A 22,683-nucleotide genomic window follows, 5' to 3' on the forward strand; every position below is an offset into this window, starting at 1 on the left:
TTTACTCATTCATCTGTTGGTGGATGCTCAGGTTGATTCCATATTTTGGCTGTTTTAAGTAATGTTGCAGTGAACATGGGGGTGCAGATTTCCTAAAGATCCTGATTTCAGTTCTTTGGGATATATACTCATAAATGGGACTGCTGAGTCATATGGTACTTTCATTTTTTAAAAATATATTTTTATTGATTTTAGAGAGATAGAAACATTGATAAGAGAGAAACATGGTTCGGCTGCCTCCTGCAACGCCCCCTACTGGGGATCAAGCCTGCAACCCCAGGCATGTACCCTGACCAGGAATCAAACTGTTGACCTCTTCTTTCAAGGGTTGATGCTCAATCATTGAGCCACACAGGTTGGGCTAATTTTTAATTTTTTGAGGAACCTCCGTACTGTTTTCCAAGTGGCTGCACCAGTTTACATTCCCACCAGTACTGCATAAGGCAGTGATGGCGAACCTTTTGAGCTCGGCATGCCAGCATTTTGAAAAACCCTAAGTTAACTCTGGTGCCGTGTCACATATAGAAATTTTTTGATATTTGCAACCATAGTAAAACAAGGACTTACATTTTTGATATTTACTTTATATATTTAAATGCCATTTATCAAAGAAAAATCAACCAAAAAAATGAGTTCGCGTGTCACCTCTGACACGCGTGTCATAGGTTCGTCATCACTGGCATAAGGGTTCCCTTTCTCTAAATCCTTGCCAACACTTGTTATCTTTTGTCTTTGATAATAGCCATTCTAACAGGTGTGAGGTAATATCTCATTTTGGTTTTGATTTACATTTCCCTGATGATTAGTGATATTGAGCACATTTTCTTTTCTTTTTTTAATTTAAATTCTTTATTGTTTAAATTATTACGTGAGTCTCCTTTTTCCACCATTGACCTCTCCCCGGCCACCTCCACCCCCCAGCACATTCCCTCACCCCCCTACTGTCTCTGTCCATTGGTTATGCTCATATGCATGCATACAAGTCCTTTGGTTGCTCTCTTACTCCTCCTCCTCTTCCCCTGCCTTCCCTCATAGGTTGGACAGTCTATTCGATGCTTCTGTGTCTCTGGTTCTATTTTTGTTCATCAGTTTATGTTGTTCATTATATTCCACAAATGAGTGAGATCATGTGATACTTATCCCCCTGTGACTGGCTTATTTCGTTGAGCACCTTTTCTTGTACCTATTGGCCTTTTGTGTGTCTTCTTTGGAAAACTGTATTCATTTCCTTTGCCTATTTTTTATCTAGTAGTTAGTTTCTTTACTATTGAGTTGTATGAGTTCTTTATATATTTTTGGTATTAACCCCTCATTAGATATATGACTTACAGATATTTTCTTTTATTCATTGGTTGTGTTTTAATATCTTGTTGATTGTTTCTTTTGCTGTTCAAAAACTTTTTAGTTTGATGTAATCCCAGTTGTTGACTTTTGCTTTCATTTCCTGTGCCTTTGCTGTCACATCCAGGAAAATTGCTGCTGAGACGATTGTCAAGGAGCCTTTTCCCTATGTTTTCGAGTAGGGATTTTATGGTTTCCAGTCTTAAATTAAGGTCTTTAATCCACTTCAAGTTCTTCTTTTTGTGAGTGGTGCAAGACAGGCCTTCAATTTCATTCTGCATGTGGTTATCTAGTTCTTCCAGTGCCACTTGTGGAAGAGACTATTCATTCTCTACTGAGTATTCCTGGCTCCCTGGTCATATTAGTTGACCACTGACTTAGAGTTTCTTAGCCTCTGTGTACTTACTGGTTAGTAGAGGCAACCATACAAAGAAATTGCAATGAAAATATAAATTACAAATAAAGGTACATGCAGGGTGCTTTAGGAACTTCAAGATCTAGGGAAGGTTTCGAAGAGCATATTCTCAAGTTATGTTATTCTTAGCGTGGAGGAAAAAGTAAGAAAGGTTTTCAATCATGAGCAAATATATAGCAGCATGAAATGGCAAGGTACTATGGAATGGGGTGTTGTGAAAATACATATTACCAAAGGATTAAAGCAGTGGTTCCCAAACTTATTTGGCCTACCACCCCCTTTCCAGAAAAAATATTACTCAGCGCCCCTGGAAATTAATTTTTTAAAAATTTTAATAGCAATTAAACAGAAAGATATATGTATTAATGTTTCTACCTTTTTCGTAAAATATAGTAAAGAAAGGTGTAAATTAGAAACATTGAAGTTTGAAATTATGAAACTATTTATTGAACTCAGAATAGAAAGGTAATACAAAAAAAGTTAAAACAAATGCATCTGTGGCCATCACCGCTCCCCTGGATCGCTGCAGCGCCCACCAGGGGGCGGTAGCGCCCACTTTGGGAATCACTGGATTAAAGTCTATGGTGGAAGATGTGAGAGATGTACTTGCAGTTATTGTCAAAGATAATGACTGGTCCTAGATATCATGTTAAGGAGCTTGGGTCTTGGAAAAGCCTCCAGGGGGATTTAAATGGCAATAAGATTGGTGAATTCATAGTTGCTGCGTTAGAAGCTGGGAGACTTTGTATATTAGACAAGAAATCACGAGTTCTAACTGCAAGACATAACGATAGAGATGAAAAAAGAGTAATTTAGGAGATTAGCAAATGATTGCATGTAGATGACAAGCTGGGGCGATAGTGCAGAGCAGATATAAGGAAGAGTAGTGGTGAATTGCTGGGTTTTGCCCTTGGGCAACTGGGTGAATGGTGGGACTGTAGGTTGAGATAAGAATATAGTACAAAGCGTGAATAATTATAGTAATGGCGAACATTTATTGGGATGTCCCATGTTATTAGGTGGGAAAACTGAGTATGGAGGGAGGACTAAGGTTCCACTTTGCCAAGATACAAAATCAGGCATTTTGGCTCCAGAGCTTAGCACTTTGTCACAACATTATATTGTAGCTGTATTGTGGTCCTTATTGATGTAAATAAGAACATAAAATCTGACTTCTTGTAATACTTTTTATCTCACAAAGTAACACATATAGAATGATAATGAGTGATGCCTTTCAGCATTACAGTAAAACCTCGATATAATGGACTAATACAGGCGAGGGGGTGTCCGTTAGAGCCCAAGTCCATTATATAATGAAGTAGGTTTTCCAAATGTATATGTAAAAAAATTGTCAAATTAGTTTACCTGTTTTTACTTATGTAGACATGATTGTGTAATTAAAATTTAATATGTATGGAAAGTTTAATTTCACACAAAAGCTTTCTGTATGTATTTCTGTAATTTTAAATTTATGCTGAATACATCTAGTAAAAGCTTGCGTTCACCAGTCACCGTGAATAAACAGATGCACATGGCTGGGGCGCGGCTTAGCTCCCATCGGAATTGCTGCAGAAAGTCAGGCCAGGTGACAACAGAACCAGTTACTGTGCAGTGTGATCATGTGCTGATCAGTCCCGAACATGTTTGCCAGCGCTAACTCTTGGATTTAAATATGTAGACTGTAATTATGTAATATTTGTTTATGTCGGTGAAATTACTAGTGTTTCTGAACATAGGACCTGTTAACTAAAATTTGTTAAAAATAACAGTGAATTAACAACATAAAATAAGTTGTTAACTCTAAGTTGTTAATTTAATTATAAGCAAATCTTGGTTTACAATTTTAAAATTAACTGGGTGTTAATTTTCACATATGACATACATACAGACTGGAAATTTTGTCCATTAAATCCAAAGTTCATTAAATCGAGATCCTCAAAATTGAGGGTTTATTGTACTTAAGGGGCTACATTAGTGGGGGGAAATGTAGCACTAAAAGACTGTCAACTTTAATAACGAATTGTTTAATCTGTGCAGAGTGCAAGAACATTGAGTTTACCAGCAATTGATTTATAAACAATCTAGCAATTGAAGAGTTTAGAAATAGGCAATATTTTGAAAATTGCCCAATTTATAATTTGTTTTTACATTTTTAAAAAAATATATTTTATTGATTTTTTACAGAGAGGAAGGGAGAGAGATAGAGAGCTAGAAACATCGATGAGAGAGAAACATCGATCAGCTGCCTCCTGCACATCCCCCACTGGGGATGTGCCCGCAACCCAGGTACATGCCCTTGACCGGAATCGAACCTGGGACCTTTCAGTCTGCAGGCCGGCGCTCTATCCACTGAGCCAAACCAGTTTCGGCTGTTTTTACATTTTTAACAGAAATGTGTGTGTGGGGGGGGGCGGGGGGGGATCTCAATGTTAAAGCTGTTAGTATTTCTCTTTATATAGCTATGCTAGTGTCCTATATATGGGAAAAACTCCAATATCAGACCGGAAATGGGAAGAGAGAAAGCAGAGACAGTGAATAAAGACAGCCCTGAAGGAATGTTTTTGGTGGAATGAGAGCAGTGCCCAAGTGGAGGGCACCTTGCAAGGGAGCACTGACAGCCAATGAGTTTTAGCAGGAGAGAGGGCACAGCAATGAATGGGTGTAGGAACAGATAGCTGATGGATGTGATGGTGGGAGTAGGTGGAAGGTCTCTTTTATTTGCTTTTCATTTTCAGGGCAATAATAGAAGCAAGGTTATGAAGCTTTCATCTTTCCTAGTCCACCTCTTGTCAAGGACTGATGATTTCCATATTTCCAGATCCAGTGGTCACTCACTTCCTTTTTGAAACACTTTCTTCACTTGACTTTGACCATTCCAACTTATTGCCTCTCCTCAGTCTTCTTTGCCTAGTGTTTCTCTGTCTTCTTGACTTCTAGAGTAGGACTCAAAATATGGACTGCTTTTTTCTCTGTAGTCTTTCCCTAGGGGGTCTTATTCAGGCCCACAACTCTGAACACCAGGTGTATGATGATGACCCCCAAATATGTATTTCTATTCCTAACTTTTCACTGGTCTCTAGACTTGAGTAGCTGACCATGGAATATCTTCCTAGATATCTCACTTTACATGTCCAAAATGTACTTTGATTCTCCTTCCCCAAATTTATTGTAGTCCTTATCTGCCATCTGTCGTCTTTTTAGTGAATGGCCACTCTACCAGTTATTTCCTCCAGTCATTCAGTTCTAAAACCTCAGGCATTCTTGGCCACTCTGCCAATTAGCATTGATGGTAATGCCTTCAAAATCATACATTTCTTCTTTTCACCAAGTCTATCATGGCACTAGCCACCTGTCAGCTCTTACCTGGACAATTGTAAAAGCCTTCAGTCAGATATCCTTGCATATCCTTGGCCCACAGTGAGTCTGTTAAAACCTAAGTCAAATCACATCATTCTTCTGTCCAGAATCAGTGTCTTTCCATCTCACTCAAATATAATCCAGAATCCTTAGTATGGCCTCCAAGGCACTGTATATCTAAGGCTCCTCTCCCCATTAATTCTGCCACTTTATCATCTTATGCGACTTTCCTCCTTTCTCACTCTGCTTCTGCCAGCATGGCCTCCTTTCTGGTCCTTGAACATTCCTGGCATTTCGTTTTCTCAAAGGATTCTGTGCTTGCCATTCTTTTCGCTTGATCAGCTTATATTCCTATATAATCAGCATGACTCCCTCTCTCACTTCTTTCAGGTCTCTGCTTAAATTTTTCCCTTATCTGAAATGCCTTCCCCTACCACACTGTAAAAGCCAGCATCTCTTCTCTCAGGAACTCTTGGTCCTCCTAATATGCTTTATTTTTCTTCATACCAGTTATTACCACTTGACATATTATAAATTAGTTTATCTTTTTTTCTCCTACTAGAATTAGAATGTAACTTCATGATGGTGGGAATTTTTTTCCCTCCCCCCACTTTTTTTTATTATATCCCAGTGCCTAAAATAGCACATTTGACACATAATATTTGACACATTATGGGTATTTAATAAATATTTACTGAATGGGTATTTAATGAATAGCTTCCTGTTTATCTCTAAATGGGTAAGTTAGTCAATATTGATTTGAGTGTTTTTTCCCTTCCACAGCTCAATGGTCAGTTCTGTTCAAGGAAATACATATCCCAGCCAGGCGTCAGTATATAGTCCTCCTCCTGCTGCTGCTACTGCTGATGTCACTATATACCAGAATGCAGGAACTAATATGTCCCATGTGCCAAACTATAGTTTAACATCATCAGCACTGCCTCAACCAGGAGGCAGTCAACAGCCACCTCAGCCACAGCAACCATATTCTCAGAAGGCTCTGCTATAGGATTTGGGATTCCTCTTTGATCTGCTAAATGCCGCTGACAATGTTAGAGATTCTTTTGATATCTTAAGGTTTGTTTATCCTCAGCTTATAGGAATCTGTCGTGGTCAACAAGTTCAAATATTCAAGATTATGTTGTCAAGAAGGTAGAACTCTCTTCAGTTTGCATTGACTTTTCAGAGGTTCTCCAACCCCCCCTCTCTCCCAAAGGAATGAAACTACTTACAACATTTAATTCTTTTCATCATATGAAAGAATTGATATAAGATTATTTGTCTCATAAAATTACCTGGTCTGCAAGAAGTCAAACTTAACAAAAATTGTTGTGGCAAATATTATGTACATATATTGCTGTGTAACTTCATTAGTGGCCATTTTTGAATCACAGTGGTGATCATGTGAATATATTTAACACTGTTAAATTAATTTACATTGCTATTTTATTTTAATCATGAACAACTACCATGTTTCATAATGTTTTGTGTAAATTTAAGGTAATTACACTATCCTTTTAAAGTGTAAGAGAACAAAGTTGTAGCATATTTACATGAAAGTATTATATTAGTGTTTTGGTTTTACATTAAACTGAACTTTCCTTTTACTGATTGTGAATTAAACATATGTACATTATGTCTTTCTGTAGCCTCTGCATACTACTAGCTGTCATCACACCAGCATACAGTAGCTAAATTTTTGGTGCAGTTATAACAAATAATGTTCCCTTTGAAACTTTTACATTTTGGCATGATATTTCAGAATATTGTGGGACCATGACACAAAATTAAGTTAGGATCATGTTCTTTATATCTTATTTTTAAAGAAATAATGTTGATTTACTTTTTCCTAGTTGAAGATAGTAATTAGGTTTATAAACTGTATACTGTGTTTATTGGTGGCAGTGACACCAAAGATAGAGGCAGTGGATAGAAATTTGTAAACTGGAAAGAAACCATAAATAACACTACATTCTCAAAGTCTCTTGTAATTATTTAGGATATTAAAAAATTGATTCATTTGCCTTATCTCACTACTAGTCTTTTAAATATGTCTTTAACGCATTGTATTCCTTAATTCTTCATTAAAATGGATATTAGCAGATGTTTCAAAGTAATCAATATTCCTGACTTTGCTTAACAGTTTGCATGTTTATTCTTATCTTTCAAACTGGGTTATGGGTTTGTTCTCTCTTTATGAAGTTCTAATAGAATTATATTGGCTTCCTATTCAGGAATTTTTCAGTGAACACTTTTTTTTTTAATCTACATGAAATATGTTTTCAACTGACATTTAAATCTTCTTAAATAGTTACAATTTTCTTGGTTGTGCTGTACTATTATTTAACACTATTATTTAAACAACTGAAACATTGAGCTCAGCATCATATTAAATGAGTTGATTTAACAAATTTCATACCATAAATGAAAATTTAATTTGAATTTTCTAAGACTATTATAATCAGATAACTTGTTCCTTTCCCTTTGGACAAATGATTCCATCTTTGGCAAGAAAACTTAATGGTGATCTAATTATAGTTTCAAATTTAAAGCGCTGTCTTCAACGTAAGTGTTTTACCTGGTGTTGTGTTTTCTTGACTTTAGAATATGTCGCCCTCGAATAGAAATTTTAAAATTTGAATTCAACCTTTAGATTAAAAAATTTATTATATTATTTTTTGACCGGCGTTGTCAAATCATAATCTTTATTTCATTTTGAATATTCTAGTTTAACTGATATACTTTCCCCTATCATACTATATTTTTCTCTTTGTCTTTTGATAAATTTCTGTTTACCAATGGCAAATGTATCATTTCCCCATTTTATTTTGATATTCTTCACGGTGTAAGATCAATTACATATTCTCTTATTTGCTTTTTGCCCTGTAAAAGTCAAAAGAATGGTAAAATGAAAAAAAAGACCCTTATTACAATGCATACCTATTATATTAGTGTGTTTATAAAGGTTTTAATGATGAATACTTAAAACTGACACATCAGTTTGTGCTTTTAATACCAGATGGAAAAATTCCAATGACAAGGAACCACTGGGTTTTCTTCTTTTTGATGACATGGCAAGAGCAGAAATAGGAAAGGACCAGTTAGCACAGTGATTTGTTCTGAAACTAGTGTACGAGCTGTACTTAAAAATATATTCCTTTAAAATATGACAGTCTTTTTTTTTAAGGAATGCAATTATTTATAAAATGAACTAATTAAAATGTGAATTTCTGTGAAGCAAGTTTGACGTCTTAGTTTATTTTCTTTATAAAGTTTGAGTGTGTATCTTCTATAAACCAGTGACATCTAGTTGGAAATATTCAAGTTCATTTACTATCTAGCATAAATAGCCAACAAACCCCATGGTCAATAGGATGTCATAACAGAGCATTGCCCTTAGCCTAGGAGCAATGCTGTGATTTGACAGTCGTTTCTAATTCTGTGGTCCTCTTCCACTTACCTGTCTCTCCTCAGTGAGGGATCTTTTTATGTGCCTAGACATTTCCTTCTTTTTATTAAAAACTTCTGGAGCTTTGTTTCTATACCTCTTAATTTTTGTATTTAAAATACTTGACAACTAGTATTATTTTTGATATAGCTTTCATATATGACATATATAATTCAGCTTGAGAATATCTTTAGTCCAAAGCTTCAAGTTTATGTAAGACACATTATTGCCCTGTTCATGATAAACTATGAACTATAGTTTAAAATTTTCACTCTTGTATCATTTTTGTGTTTTTTTTGTTTGTTTTAATTCTTTGGGTGATTAACTGCTTATACCCCTTTGAATAAAATATATAGGAGAAACTTACCTAAATCTTAAAGGCCTATGACATACTCCTATAAGAATCTCATCTTTTATTTTAGAATCATGACTTGATTAAATGTTCTTGTCAAGTATCTAGATTATTTTCTATCCTATATGTAATGACATATGCCTCCTGGTTTTTAAGCAAAGCTGTCTGAGTTTTATATATATTTTCTTAGTATGATCTTTCTTTAAAATTACAAAACTTAGTAAATTTTTTCTGAAGCTTTCCTAGCTTCCACAGTATATTTTTTCTTATGATGTTCTAGAGCATTTTAAATCTCAATATTTAAAATCTTGAGGCACATGCAAGATTTAAAATCTATTTAAATATTTAAAATCTATTTCCTTGCTGAACAAAATACAACATTTTATTGGCAATAACTTGTGGTCATACTGAATTTAGATGATTTTCAGGTTCTAGCTTATGCTTATACTTCTCACTACCATTATTGTCTGTTTGCTGCTTCTTATAGATGCAGAGAGTTTCTGATAAGGATTACATATTAAATTAATAAGAATCAACAAACTCCTGAACAAAAGCAAAAAGTACTGGTTTTAATGATCATTTGGTGATCAGAGACTCTTAAAAAATCATGTTAATTTTTTTTAAACAAGTTTATTTAAACAACATGACACTTGACTTGAAGGGAAGACTAGGATTAATTTTTTAGAGTAATTTATCCCTACTTAAAGACAGATTGCTCTACATTTAACAGCTACATACAAAAAAGTTATAAAATTGTTCGTGGTTTTAACAATGATAAATGAAAAGCATTAAAATTCTCCAAACCAGGTATGCAAGAATTTTTATGATCTTTTTTTTATTAAACTGAGAGCAAAATAACTTACTGTAATATAAAGATAAGAGCTGAATGATCATGCCACTAATGGAGAAAGGGGGTGTTTCACAGAACCAGTGTTTTTCCCATCCCATCTCCATTTGATGTCAATCAAAACATACCATTGCCCATCTAGTTAAAAAAAATGCAAATGCTTGTGCATGTACATCAGTTACTTTATGTACGATAAAGGAATGGGAAAGGGGAAAATGAAAGAATAGAGAAAACTATACTCTAGCAGTCAGAAGTGTTGAAACCAAATTGCAGTTTTCTAATTGAGAATGTCTTCTTGGTCTGGAGGCACAGAGTTCTGGAGTAAAATAGGTTCATTTTTAGTAGACCCCCTCCTGTCTGCTGCTGGGACACATCAATTGTATCTTCTTCCTCCATTTCCAACTGTGCAGGTGTGTCTGTTTCATTGATTGGCTGCCCGTCAAATGGGAATCTGACCTGCCTCATGACAAACCCTGTTGTTCTCAATAGGCTTTCCTTAGTTTGTAAGTGTTGTATGGCTCTTAATTTAAACTGCACCACAGAACAAACCACCCTGAGGATAAATTTTCATTGATTTCCAGAGAAGAGAGTAAGGGACAAGGAGAAAGAAACATTGACCGGTTGCCTTTTGCACGTGCCTCAACTGGGGATTGAACCCACAACCTTTTGATGCACGGGATGATGCTGCAACCACCTGAGATACCTGGTCAAGGCAGAGAACTGGGTTTTAGCCCAGATATATGTTTTGTCAAAAAAATATCTTGCTAATGTATGATCTTGAGCAGGCCCATCAATTTCACTGGGCCTTCTACTTAGTTATAAACTGATGTCGTCAGTGTAACTACATGATCTTTCCTAGCTTGCAGAAATTCTGTGCTTCAGATCCTCTGCCTCTGTGTACCATGAATATCTGTGCCGTTCAGCCTGAATAGCTGACTGATGCCACTGAACTTACTCTCGTAGCTTAGAGGAGGAAAAGGCATGGGAATGGGGTTGAGGACTCTGGTACTGAAACTTGTGATTTCTAGCCAACCTCCTACAAGTAATCCAAAGGTAGTTTATTTTCAATAGTAATCTCTCAAGCCTTTCGTTTAGGTTTGATCCTATCAGGAACATCTGCATTTAAGGTACAAATACAAATTTGATAATGCTTTCACTTTTTTGGTGCTGATTTGGGAGAAACAAATAATTACAGCTCTGAAGCTGTTATGTTTTTGTATATTGCTTCAAGCAATATACAGACTATGTGAAATTTTATTGTTCTTGATTTCTTGCAGGCAAAGAAGTACTCTTGGTCTTATTGACCTGATAATGGTGATAGAGGCACCACACTACAGCCATCCACAGTTTTCTAACACCTCAGGCAATCTGGATTGCCTGAGGTGTTAGAAAACCGTGGAAACCAGCAATTTCCATCTTTGGTACTGGCTATGAGAGTCTTTCTGTAATATTCCAAAGAAGGTGCAAAGTCAGCATTGGCATTTTTTTCATCACAAATATTTGGCTTAGAAAAAATGCCATTAAATGTTGGCTAGTTAAAAGTTACTAATATAAGTAAACATTAACTAGCTAAAGAAAGGTTAGTTTTTTCCTAACCAACAACTTTTTTTCTTACATGTTAGTTACATGTATTTATTATTTTACATCTATAATAATAAAAGCGTAATATGCTAATTAGACCGGACATCCTTCCGGACATCCTTCTGGATGGAGCTACGGCGGGCGGGGGCTGAGGCTGAGGCAGCTGCCTCGGTGGCAGGGGCCAAGCCCCTTGCACGAATTTCGTGCATCGGGCCTCTAGTTTTTATATAAAATAATTACCAGAATAAAATGTTTGTTTTTAATTTTCTTGTTTTACTTTAGAAAATTAGATACCGTGCTTGCAGTAAAAAAAATAAAAATAAAAATAGTTTCCTAAATTACTTTGTTATGTAATGGAATCTTATAAAGAAGGCTTTATCAGGTATTGACTAAAGTAAGCTTTTTTAGTAGAGGGGGAAAGACAAATTGTTTTCTAATTATCACTGGTTGTGTTATGTTCTCCCTGTGTAAGTGGGATAGTCACTTCCTTAGAATCTTTTTTGCTATCTCATAATAAATTTTTAAAGAATAATTCTAGGAATGAATCCTGGTTGGGTTTTACAACCCCTCTCCAGAAAAAAAAATGTTTTTTATGTCATAGTAAAGAACAATTTTGTGCTTCTACAGTTAATGTTCTTCTTAAAAGATTACTTAGATTCTAATTGGTCTTAGTGAAATGTTTTAATATCAAAACATCAGGATAATTTTATTCAGGTCGTTGCCAAATACTGGTTTACTTGGTGGGGGGAGGGGTGGTATAGCCACACCAGTGGATTCTCTTCAGGTTAAATTAAATATGTATTTGAAATATGAAGACTTCTGGTATCTGGAATGAAATGAAATTAGGCTGTAAGTTAAATTATTGTGCTTTTGCTTATTTCTCAAAACATAAGCCAAAGAGGATAGGTTAATAGTTAAAGGAGCTGTGTTTAGGTAATAATATATTTTAGCAGTTTTTTAAAAGGAAAACTGAGATTAGAAACTCTGAAGTGCTATTTTCCATTTTTGACTAGGAGGTAAGTATCACTAAATTAAAATTAAGTAGCCTGATCTAAATTACTGTGTTTAATGTCTGTTGAAAGTGATATTTCTGTGTTCTAAATATCACTGTGTTGTGCATAGTTGTGAAATTAAAAAAACCTTAAGGCTTATGGGGACAACAGGTATGGAGGCACAATATCAAAATTTCATCAATGACACACTTAACAATAAAGATCAGTACCTAATAAAAAGCACAGTTTTACACATCTTAGATGGTTAACACATTGTATGCGGGCCGTTTTTGCTTAATTTTTTGCGCAAATGGCAACATTCAGTAAAATTACGATAACTTTAGTTTTACATATTTTTTTTCAATGAAACTTTTTGTGATTTACTATAAAATGTATACTGAATTATTTTTCTTAAATTTTAAACAGACAAATACTGGAAAACTCACTGGAAAATTGTGTTTACCAGTCAACGTAAAACGTATGAATACGTTTCCCGTATCCAATGTGTTAATAAATACATGAATCCTATATAATAAAAGCCTAATATGCTAAGTGTCTGGTCATCCTGTCGGCTGTTCAATCAATCAAAGAGTAATATGCTAAGGCTGCTCAACTGCTTGCTATAATGTGCACTGACCACCAGGGGGCAGGCGCTCAATGCAGGAGCTGCCCCCTGGTGGTCAGTTTACTCCCACGGGGGCGGGTGTCAGGAGGGAGTGCAGCTCAGCCAGAAGCCGGGCTCACTGCTGGTGAGCACAGCGGTGGTGGTGGGAGCCTCTCTCACCTCTCAACTCTGCGGCAATGCTAAGGATATTAGACAGCCATCAGTTGGACCCTCCCCCGAGTGGACAAATTTCTTGCACCGGGCCTCTAGTATTATCCTATATAATAAAAGCCTAATGTGCTAAGTGTTCAGTCATCCAGTCATCCGTTCAACCAATCAAAGCATAATATGCTAACAATATGCTAAGGCCACTCAACCTCTCATTATGACGTGCACCGACCACCAGGGGACAGACACTCCGACTGGTAGATTAGCTTGCTGCTGGGGTCCGACTGATCGTGACTGAGTGAGTTGGGCCGGACATTCCCTGGAGCCCTCCCATGGTCCCTCCCTGGCTGGCCAACCTCCCATGTCACTCCTTGGCCCCGATTGTGCACTGGTGGGGTCCCTCAGCCTGGCCTGCACCCTCTCGCAATCCAGGACCCCTCAGGGGATGTCGGAGAACCGATTTGAGCCCAATCCCACAGGCCAGGCCAAGGGACCACACTGGTGCACGAATTCGTGCACAGGGCCTCTAGTAATAAATATGACACTTGACCTTGTAAAAGACCTGAAGTGTGCCTAGTGAAATGGGTCCTGAAAAGTTGTAACTCATGAGTTATTGTGAAGGTGGGAGGAAGGACTGCTGAAATTGGAGGTCAGGTTGTGACACTGGATGTGAGTGAGGTTTATTCAACCTTGGCAGTGAACTGAGGATACTGGTGCTGGTGGGAGTTGGTGTGTGTGTGTGTTGTGTTTTGTGTGTTCCTGCACAGCTCATTTCAGCTACATACGGTTTTTTACATTTCACTTAATGTTTCTTCTGGACAAAATCTTGCACAAACTGAAATTTGCATTTTACTGATGTTTCCTAGCATATCAATCTGCAACATGTTTGTGTTTTCCAAACAAATATATAAAAACTGACTCTAAAAGTTATTTAGAGATGGAGAATGAGTTGCTACTCACCATTTGTTTCTAACTTTAGAAAAATACCTTTTTTAATTTTAAGCAATTGATAAGAATTAAGGACATCTAGAATATAAAACCTCCCTCTTATCAGATCTGAAAATATCCCAATTAAACAGGTGAGCACATTCAAAGAATTGTATATTTTGCTTAAATACAGCCTGTGAGAAATTATGCCTTAAAATCCTGCCCTCTCCCCACCCTCCTAAAAAAGTAAAGAGCAAAATTAATGATAATAATTTTCTGAGTTAAGTGGGCATAGATATTACATCATTATTTTCATTGATTTTTATTTAACTATTGATTTATTCTTTAATTTGCTTGACTTTTGAGTGTATACCAGATTTTCAAGGTTTACTAATTGCTTTCAAAATTTTTACATGTCATAAAATAAATATTATAGGTATTTATTTAAATACCTTTATAAATCAGAAAATATGAATGCAGTTTATTTACAAATTTGTTTTGATATCAATAGATAAACTTACTAAGAAACAATAAAGACACATACTAAATGTGCCCAGTCTTGACAAAATTTGATATAGGTATGTTATGAGGTCTTTTACACGTCTTACCTAATTTATGTTTCCTGAGTTTATTTGTAACCTAGTACTGAGAAGCATTTGAGTGACAATGTTGAACCAGTGATTAGAATGACAGGCTAATACCTAAACCTAACCAAAGTGCAGCATTTTGTTAATGGTGTATTGAATTTATTTATCACTAGAGGCCTGGTGCATGAATTCGTGCACCAGTGGGGTCCCTCGACCTGGCCTGCGGGATTGGGCTGAAACTGGCTCTCCGACATCCCCTGAGGGGTCCCAGATTGTGAGGGCGCAGACCAGGCTGAGGGACCCCACTGGTGCATGATAGGGGATGGGGAGGTTGGCCAGCCAGGGATGGACCACAGGAGGGCTCCAGGGCATGTCTGGCCTGTCTCGCTCAGTCCTGATAGGCTGGATCCCAGCAGCAAGCTAACCTACCAGTCAGAGCATCTGCTGCCTAGTGGTCAGTGCACATCATAGCAACCTGTCGACTGTCTGCCCCCTGGTGGTCAGTGTACATCATAGCGAGTGGTTGAGAGGCCTTAGCATATCATAGCATATTATGCTTTGATTGGTTGAACGGCCAACTGGTCGACTGGACACTTAGCATATTAGGCTTTTATTACATAGGACTAGAGGCCTGATGCATGAAATTCAAGCAAGAGTAGGCCTTTCCCTGGCTGCCAGCACCGGCTTCCCTCTAGCACCTGGGATCCGGGCTTGCTTCCCTCCGGCTGCTGGCAGGCACCCAGGACCTGGGCTTCCCTCCAGCCCTGGCTTCATCCGGAAGGATATCCGGTCTAATTAGCATATTATCCTTTTATTATTATAGATGGTTGCTTTATAGGAAGACACTCAGTCTGAATTTAGATTGCCTGGAGCATATCTCCTACTTCCCGTTGGTGGGTTCTGAGACTTCATTGGCTCATAAGCAGTGGGGCTTACCTCATTCCAGCCCTCAGAATGCCCCATTTGCTCTCCTGTTCTTTTGGAGAGTCGCAGAGATGAATCTACCTGTCTTCCCCCATTCGTACAACTTGCAGCTCCAGGTCACATTTTCTCTTAACCTGACCTATTGGAGGACTAATGTCTCACAGCTCCTCCCTCGCTCCAAAGCACCTTTTTAAGTAGTTTTCCGATTGCAGCCAGAAGCACCAAGGCTGAACTGGAACAGAGGCCCCAGGCAGGCTAGTTTGATGTCTGTTCAACATGATGCTTAAATTTGTTTACCTTTATTTCATAGAGAGGCTACACCTTGTATATTCACCTAGGGCAGTGGTTGGGAAACTCATTAGTCAACAGAGCCAAATATCAACAGTACAACGATTGAAATTTCTTTTGAGAGCCAAATTTTTTAAACTTAAACTATATAGGTAGGTACATTGTTGTTAACTTAATTAGGGTACTCCTAAGGCTTAGGAAGAGCCACACTCAAGAGGCCAAAGAGCCGCATGTGGCCTGCGAGCCGCAGTTTGCTGACCACTGACCTGGGGAATCCAAAGCACCGTCCCATTGGACTGTTGAGGACTTGTAGTGGAATATCAATTAAAGAACTGGATTATAAATCTGATTTAACTTAAATTAAATTTAAAACCTGAAGCAGTGTGAAAATAGTTTTTCTGTTAACTATCATTTTGGTAAGACTATATTTCACTGCAGCTATTGTATCACATAAATTAGTATTATGTGTGCATTTAAATTTTGTTAATGTAGCAATTAGAAAACAACATCACACATGTGCTTCACATTCTATTCCGATTGGACAGTGCTGATGTAAGGCCTCCAGGACCTGACCATATAATTCTCAAGAAGGTGCCTGGTGCGATGTGGCAGATAGACTCGAGTGAGGATCTCCCATGATCTCATCCTGCTGATGTTCATGCCTTTGTTTAATCCTGTTCCTTTAAATGCGGACAGGACTCAAAACTTGCTATGGACTATTGTTCCTGTGTGTGCGCTATGTAGAGTCCGTCTTGCTAGGTGGTGGAGCTTGGGAGCAGACCCTTCCTGACGTGCGTCTCTGGAGTATAACCTGGCTCCGGCCACCATCTCCTGTGCAGCGGGTAGAGGACCCTGCTCAGCTGTACCAGGGTCCTCACCCACAGAGACTGAGATAATACTGTGTGTTGTCCTAAGCCAGTGGTCGGCAAACTGCGGCTCACAAGCCACATGTGGCTCTTTGGCCCCTTGAGTGTGGCTCTTCCACAAAATACTGACTTCTGCGCATGGGCCATGATCTTTCAATCGCACTGTACATGCGCGCCTGCACCTGGTATTTTGTGGAAGAGCCACACTCAAGGAGCCAAAGAGCCGCATGTGGCTCGCAAGCCGCAGTTTGCCAACCACTGCCCTAAGCCATTAAATTCGCTTTAATTTGTTACTCAGTAATGGGAAACAGAGCCTGGGAAAGTAGGGGGCCCTGTGGAACTATGGAAGCCTAGCAGGAGGAATCTATTGGGAAGAGTGAAGCTTAGTCAGATATTTGGAGTGTCCTAGCCCCTTAACTAAACTGTTCTTCTGGTCGTGCATAAGGTTTGGTTCAGGTTAGCTTACCTGCCTTGTTTTGGTTTCATGTGCACAGAACAATTTGTTGATTATTACTTGCTCCCGGTGTAGGCCCCCTTCAGGGAGAGGAAGTTCAGGTTCATCAGACTTTTGGCGGTGAAGCTCCAGTTTGCAGAATTTGTTTAACTGACCGCAGGCTCTTGGGACCTGGTTGTAATTGGCCTCATCCTGCTGCCTGGTTCCTGCTGACTATAGTTTTAATTAAATGCGGCATGAGGCAAACAGATTGATCCCAGCTTCTGTCAGGCACATTAACCATAGTGATCGATGGAATGTTAATATTCATGAAAATTTGCCAAAAACTAAGATGGTGTAGAAATAAAGGCTGGAAATTATCCTATTTAATAAAAGAGCAGTATGGAAATTAACTGTCACTTCATCACTCTGTCATGCAGTCACAAAGATGGCGGCACCCAGTCCCCTCAGCCCCGCCGCTGAAGTGTCAAGGCCTGTCACCACTCTGGTGGGCCAATCGCAGCAGTGTCCGGGCCTGTGGACCCGGCCGGGGGCCACAGGGGCAAGCAGGAAGGCATGACGCAGCCACTGTGGCAGGCCGATGTAGCCTCGCTGCTCTGCCGCAACCCCTGCAGTGTCCGGGCCTGTCAGCCCCTCCATGAGGCTGACTGCTGCGTCCAGGGGGCACATGCAGATGGGTGGGGACTTGACTCTGGGTCTTCTGGTGCAGGGGGACTTGATGCTATGTCTCCGTTTGTGCTGGCCAGCAGGTGGACATCCCCCGAGGAGTCCCAGACTGTGAGAGGGCATAGGCTAGGCTGAGGGACCCCCGAGTGCACAAATTTTTGTGCACCAGGCCTCTAGTCCTATATAATAAAAGCCTAGTACGCTAAGTGTCCGGTCATCCAGTGACCGGTCGACTGTTCAACCAATCAAAGCATAATATGCTACTGATATGCTAAGGCTGCTCAACTACTCGCTATGACATGCACTGCCCACCAGGGGGCAGACAGTTGACTGGTCAACCAGTTGCCCTGACGTGCACTGCCCACCAGGGGGCAGATGCTTTGACCGGTAGGTTAGCTTGCTGCTGGGGTCCAGCCAATCAGAACTTAGCAGGGTGGGCCAGACACGACCTGGAACCCCCCCTCGGTTCCTCCCCAGCCCTGATCGTGCACCAGTGGGGTCCCTCGGCCTGGTCTGTGCCCTCTTGCAATCCAGGACCCCTCGAGAGACGTCAGAGAGTCGGTTTCGGCTTGATCCCGCAAGCCACTCCCCTAGGGAGGGCGCCAGACGCAGGGCTCACGGCTGGTGAGCACTGCTGTGGCGGTGCAAGCCTCTCCCTGATCAGGACTGATTGGGCATGAGCCCAAGGCAGGTGCAGTGGGGCCAGGATGAGTGGGAATGGCAGGTAGGAGCCGCAGGCAGTGTTGGACTTCGGGTTTCGTCCTAATCCCCACAGGCCACCCTGGGGGACCCCACCCATGCATGAATTCGTGCACTGGGCCTCTAGTTTAAAGATAATTCCTATTTCTGCATATCTAGCAAGCAGAGACACTGACTTTTTTCTAAACTACCTTTTCAAGGATGTTTATATTGCACACAGCCTCAGAAGACAGAGGTGGTGTCTCCGTTTAGAGCAAAGTGCAGGCAAGCTCACCGGTGTAAAATATTGGGGTTCCTTAATCTCAGGGTTTCTCTTGTTTTGCAACTCACTCATGTGCAGGTGTCAGCTGACTGTCTTCTTACATTCCTGTGCTCAGGGAACTGGCACAAGAAAATGCTGATATTTTAGCTACTGCTAATGCTATAAATAATACAGCCCTTAGTTTTGGACCCATGCATCCTGTATCTCTGTCAGCATTCATGGAATCGTGCAGGGCTCACTGTTAGCTTGCAAGTAAGGTAAAATCTCAGAGTCTTCATGTGACTGACACTTGCATTGGATAATAATAAAGTTAAGACATTTCTAGTGGAATAGAAATTAATCCATTTGTGACCAAACCTTTTCCAGAATGGATTGGTGCCCATGTGTTTTTCTACTCCGAGAGAAAAAGATGTGTTTATTTTGTTGGATAAGATCACGCCATTTCTTTCCGAAGCATCCTGTGTCAGTGAGTAGATCTTCCTAGGAGTGAGGTTATCTGGGGCAGTGACACCTTCTACACTAGCTTATTGCATTAACTTCTCCTGGGCTTCAGTTATCCATAATACTAAAAGCGTAATATGCTAATTAGACCGGACAGCTGAACAACCTTCTGGACATCCTTCTGGACGACCTTCCAGATGAAGCTGGGGTTGCAAGGGCTGAGGCAAGCCTCAGCGGCTGCAAGGGCCAAGCCCCTTACATGAATTTCGTGCATTGGGCCTCTAGTATCATCTATAAAATGAAAGAATTAATGTCATTTGCAGCTACAGCACTTGCAGGCAATGTGAAAACACCACTTCAACTTGGTGTATTAACAGGGACATTGTACTTACTGTGAGACAGATACCACTCTAAATGCTTTTCAAATAACTCACTCAAACCAGGGTGATGTTATAGGAGAGGAAAAAAGAGGCAGAGAGTTTAAAAACTTGCCAAGGTCATCCAGCTAGAAAGTGGCGGAGCTGGGTTCATGTCTAGGTAAAGTTCATGTTCTCACCCGCTCTGCTGTACTGCTCTCTGCTTGTCATTGGGAAATGATTCCCTCCCTACCTGAGAATGCTGGAAGCCACAGGGAAGAATGGGAATGAGGCAGGTGCCTGCTCTCCAGAATCTTCACACTAGGAGAATTTTGTGCTCCTGTGTGTGTGTCTTTCCGCAGAAGGACTCCCAGGTAATCATTCGTGCGTGGGAATACAAAAGCATACGCTTTCAGGTTAAGCAATTGGTTCCAGGTTTTTAACTGATTTAAATTATTTAAATAAACCTTAACATTCTAATCTGGGGACTATGGAGACATACTTAGCCAAAGGGTTACCTAATTGATGCCCAAGGTTAATAAAATTCCAGAAATTAAATAGTTATACTGAATCATTTTCATGAAAACTTCTACTCAACTCAAATCTCCTTATCTATGTGAGCTTCTTGAAGATAATAATGGGATATTTTTCATATTTGTATCTGTATTGTCCTAGAATAATATTTTTTCAATGTATTCACTTATTAGTAAGTGTTGAGTGAATGATCAATTCAGCTTTATTGTATGCAAGATGATTCTCCACAGAGCTCTATGTATCTGTCAGGGCCCTGGCAGGAAGCAGAATTACACTCAGGAGGTTCACCTGAACACACTTTCGTGAAAGAACTATTTCCTGAGGACTAAAGGGACGAACACCCGCGACTGTCATGACTCCCAGGCCTAAGGGGCAGCTGTTTAGAGTTACACAGCAACTGCTTGGAGCCCAGTGGGAGCTGGGGTTTATGGAGAGGGACAGAGTGACAGAACTAGCACAGCAGGCAGGACAAAGGGACAAGGGAACAAATATCTCAGGGTCTCCTGCTGCCAATCCTCTCATTGGATGAACCCAACTGAAATACCAAGTGATGGAGAATGCATCTAGGGGTAGTGGGACAAAAGGAAAAGAGCCAGTATCCTAGGACAATATCTGGACATGTCTTAGTCCAGGCTACTAAACAATACCATAGACTGGCTGACTTATGACCAACAGAAATTTATTTCTCACCATTCTGGAAGCCTAGAGGCCCAAGATCAAGGTGCTGGCAGTTCTAGTGTCTGGTGAGAAGCCAAACTTCCTGGTTTGTAAACCTTACGTGGCAGAATGACGCGGTAGGCAATGCTCTGGGCCTCTTTTATAAAGGCACCTCCCCAGAGCTCCACTGTCACAGTGGTGGTTAGGTTTCAGCATGAATTGGGGGGGGGGGGGGGGGGGGCACAAACATTCATTCTGTAGCAGGACTGCAGCATGTACTGTCATCTAATGCAATTTGATTTGCCACCTGCAAATGTAACTAAAATCTTCCTCTATCAAATATGCATATTTTATGAAAAGCCAACATGTTCTAGGTGTTTTCAAGTGAATTGCTTAATATTAACATGACTAAGAATTTACATAAAGTACTGAATTAAAATTATCAGTAGGTGGTGCTGCTGAGATTAAATCCTGAAAAATCTAAAATAGATATTTAACTGAAGATTTCGTAGGATTCAGACAGGTCATTTGGGAAAAATAGGGTAGTCAATTTATAACTCACTGTTTTTCGTGACATTTGTAAAGCATTACTTTTTACAGTTTTGATTTACTTAATAGATGGAATATTCTGGACTTGCCCAACAATCAAAGCAGCAGCAACTGATGTATCTTTACAGAATCGGAAAGATGGGCCTGCTATAGAATATATTATGGACAATTTTCTGACATGCTGTATTGGGAGGGTGACTATTGCCTTCTTGCTCTAATTAACTTTTAGAGATATAGGTAGTAAATCATGGGCATGTGTCGAGATTTCAAAAGTGATTCCATTTCCTGGAGAAGAGAACTACTTGCAAGGAACTTCACAGCTTTATATTCTGTTAGCATCATCTCATGAGACAAAAATGAGCAATGACTTGATGACACTGGGAGGTACCACTTTCCTGTAAAACCCCAGCAAACAGAGATCGTAATAGGCCCATAAAAATCATGGCATTTAAAAATATCTAACCTAGCATGGACTGTAATGATGCTTCAGTCTTCTGTCCCCCAAATTACATCACGGGGTTAACTGGTAGAATACAGACCCCCAGGCCATTTCTGATTCTGTTGCTCTGGGACAGGACAGGAAATCTTTAATTTAACAAGTACCCCAAGTGATCCGCATGGTCACATTAGTTTGGGAAACGGTGATACTGTGCAACTTCCTTTTGATCTAAGTTTCCATAAGCACTTGGCCCTCGCCTTCTGGAGTCACACTCACCTTTGCAAAGGTGAAGAATGGCACGGGCCCTCCCCGCAGAAATATGTTCCTACACAGAGTTTTACATGTAATTTTGGGCGCTTTAGAGACTCTTTGGTATCCTAGCTCACGAACCCCTGTCCTATTGAATCAATTTGAAACTGCCAAGCCTACATTTTAAGTCTTCATAATCTTTTAAAAAATGTTTTTATTGATTTTAGAGAGAGAACAAGGGAGAGGGAGAGATAGAAACATCAATGATGAGAGAATCATTCGATCGGCTGCCTCCTACGTGCCCCCTGTTGGGAATTAAACTTGTAACCCAGGCATGTGCACTGACGGGGAATTGAACCATGGACCTCTTGGTACATGGGTTGAAGTTCAACCACTGAGCCACACTGGCCGGGCATGTCCTCATAACCTTGGTCCACCCTTGATCAAGTCTTTGTCCACTATGCCCATCATAGTCAGGAGCTATGGAGATGAATAGATATTACCATTCATATTCCTGGACACATAAAAAAATAAAATCCAGGGACCTGTATGAGTTCTTAACAACACAGAATATAGTTTAAGAAAATGCTCAGACAAAATTTCATAGTTTGAGGTCATTGGCATCTTCCAGAAAAAAACAAAAGTAGACTGTATTGATCTGTCAAGGTGTGTGTTTAAAT

General features: G+C 39.6%; 1 protein-coding gene across 3 annotated transcripts in view; it reads left to right on the forward strand.

Annotated features, from left to right (window-relative positions):
• The window catches only part of STAM (signal transducing adaptor molecule), a 97,624-nt gene that overhangs the window by 67,790 nt on the left and 7,151 nt on the right, over window positions 1–22,683 (forward strand). The window contains exon 14 of one of the 3 annotated variants that reach the window (XM_070432398.1): window positions 6,214–8,354. The exons of 1 other annotated variant lie outside the window; for it this stretch is intronic. In XM_070432398.1, coding sequence (XP_070288499.1) covers window positions 6,214–6,385 — 172 coding nt within the window. In that variant the 3' untranslated portion in view covers window positions 6,386–8,354. Of the gene's footprint in view, window positions 1–5,896; window positions 8,355–22,683 lie in introns of those variants that run through there. One more of the 3 variants, XM_070432389.1, reaches the window with a different exon arrangement.

Source organism: Myotis yumanensis, unplaced genomic scaffold (genome assembly GCF_028538775.1).
Source record: "Myotis yumanensis isolate MYYU_CA2020_CCGP unplaced genomic scaffold, mMyoYum1.0.hap1 SCAF_1, whole genome shotgun sequence".
Lineage (NCBI taxonomy): Eukaryota > Metazoa > Chordata > Mammalia > Chiroptera > Vespertilionidae > Myotis > Myotis yumanensis.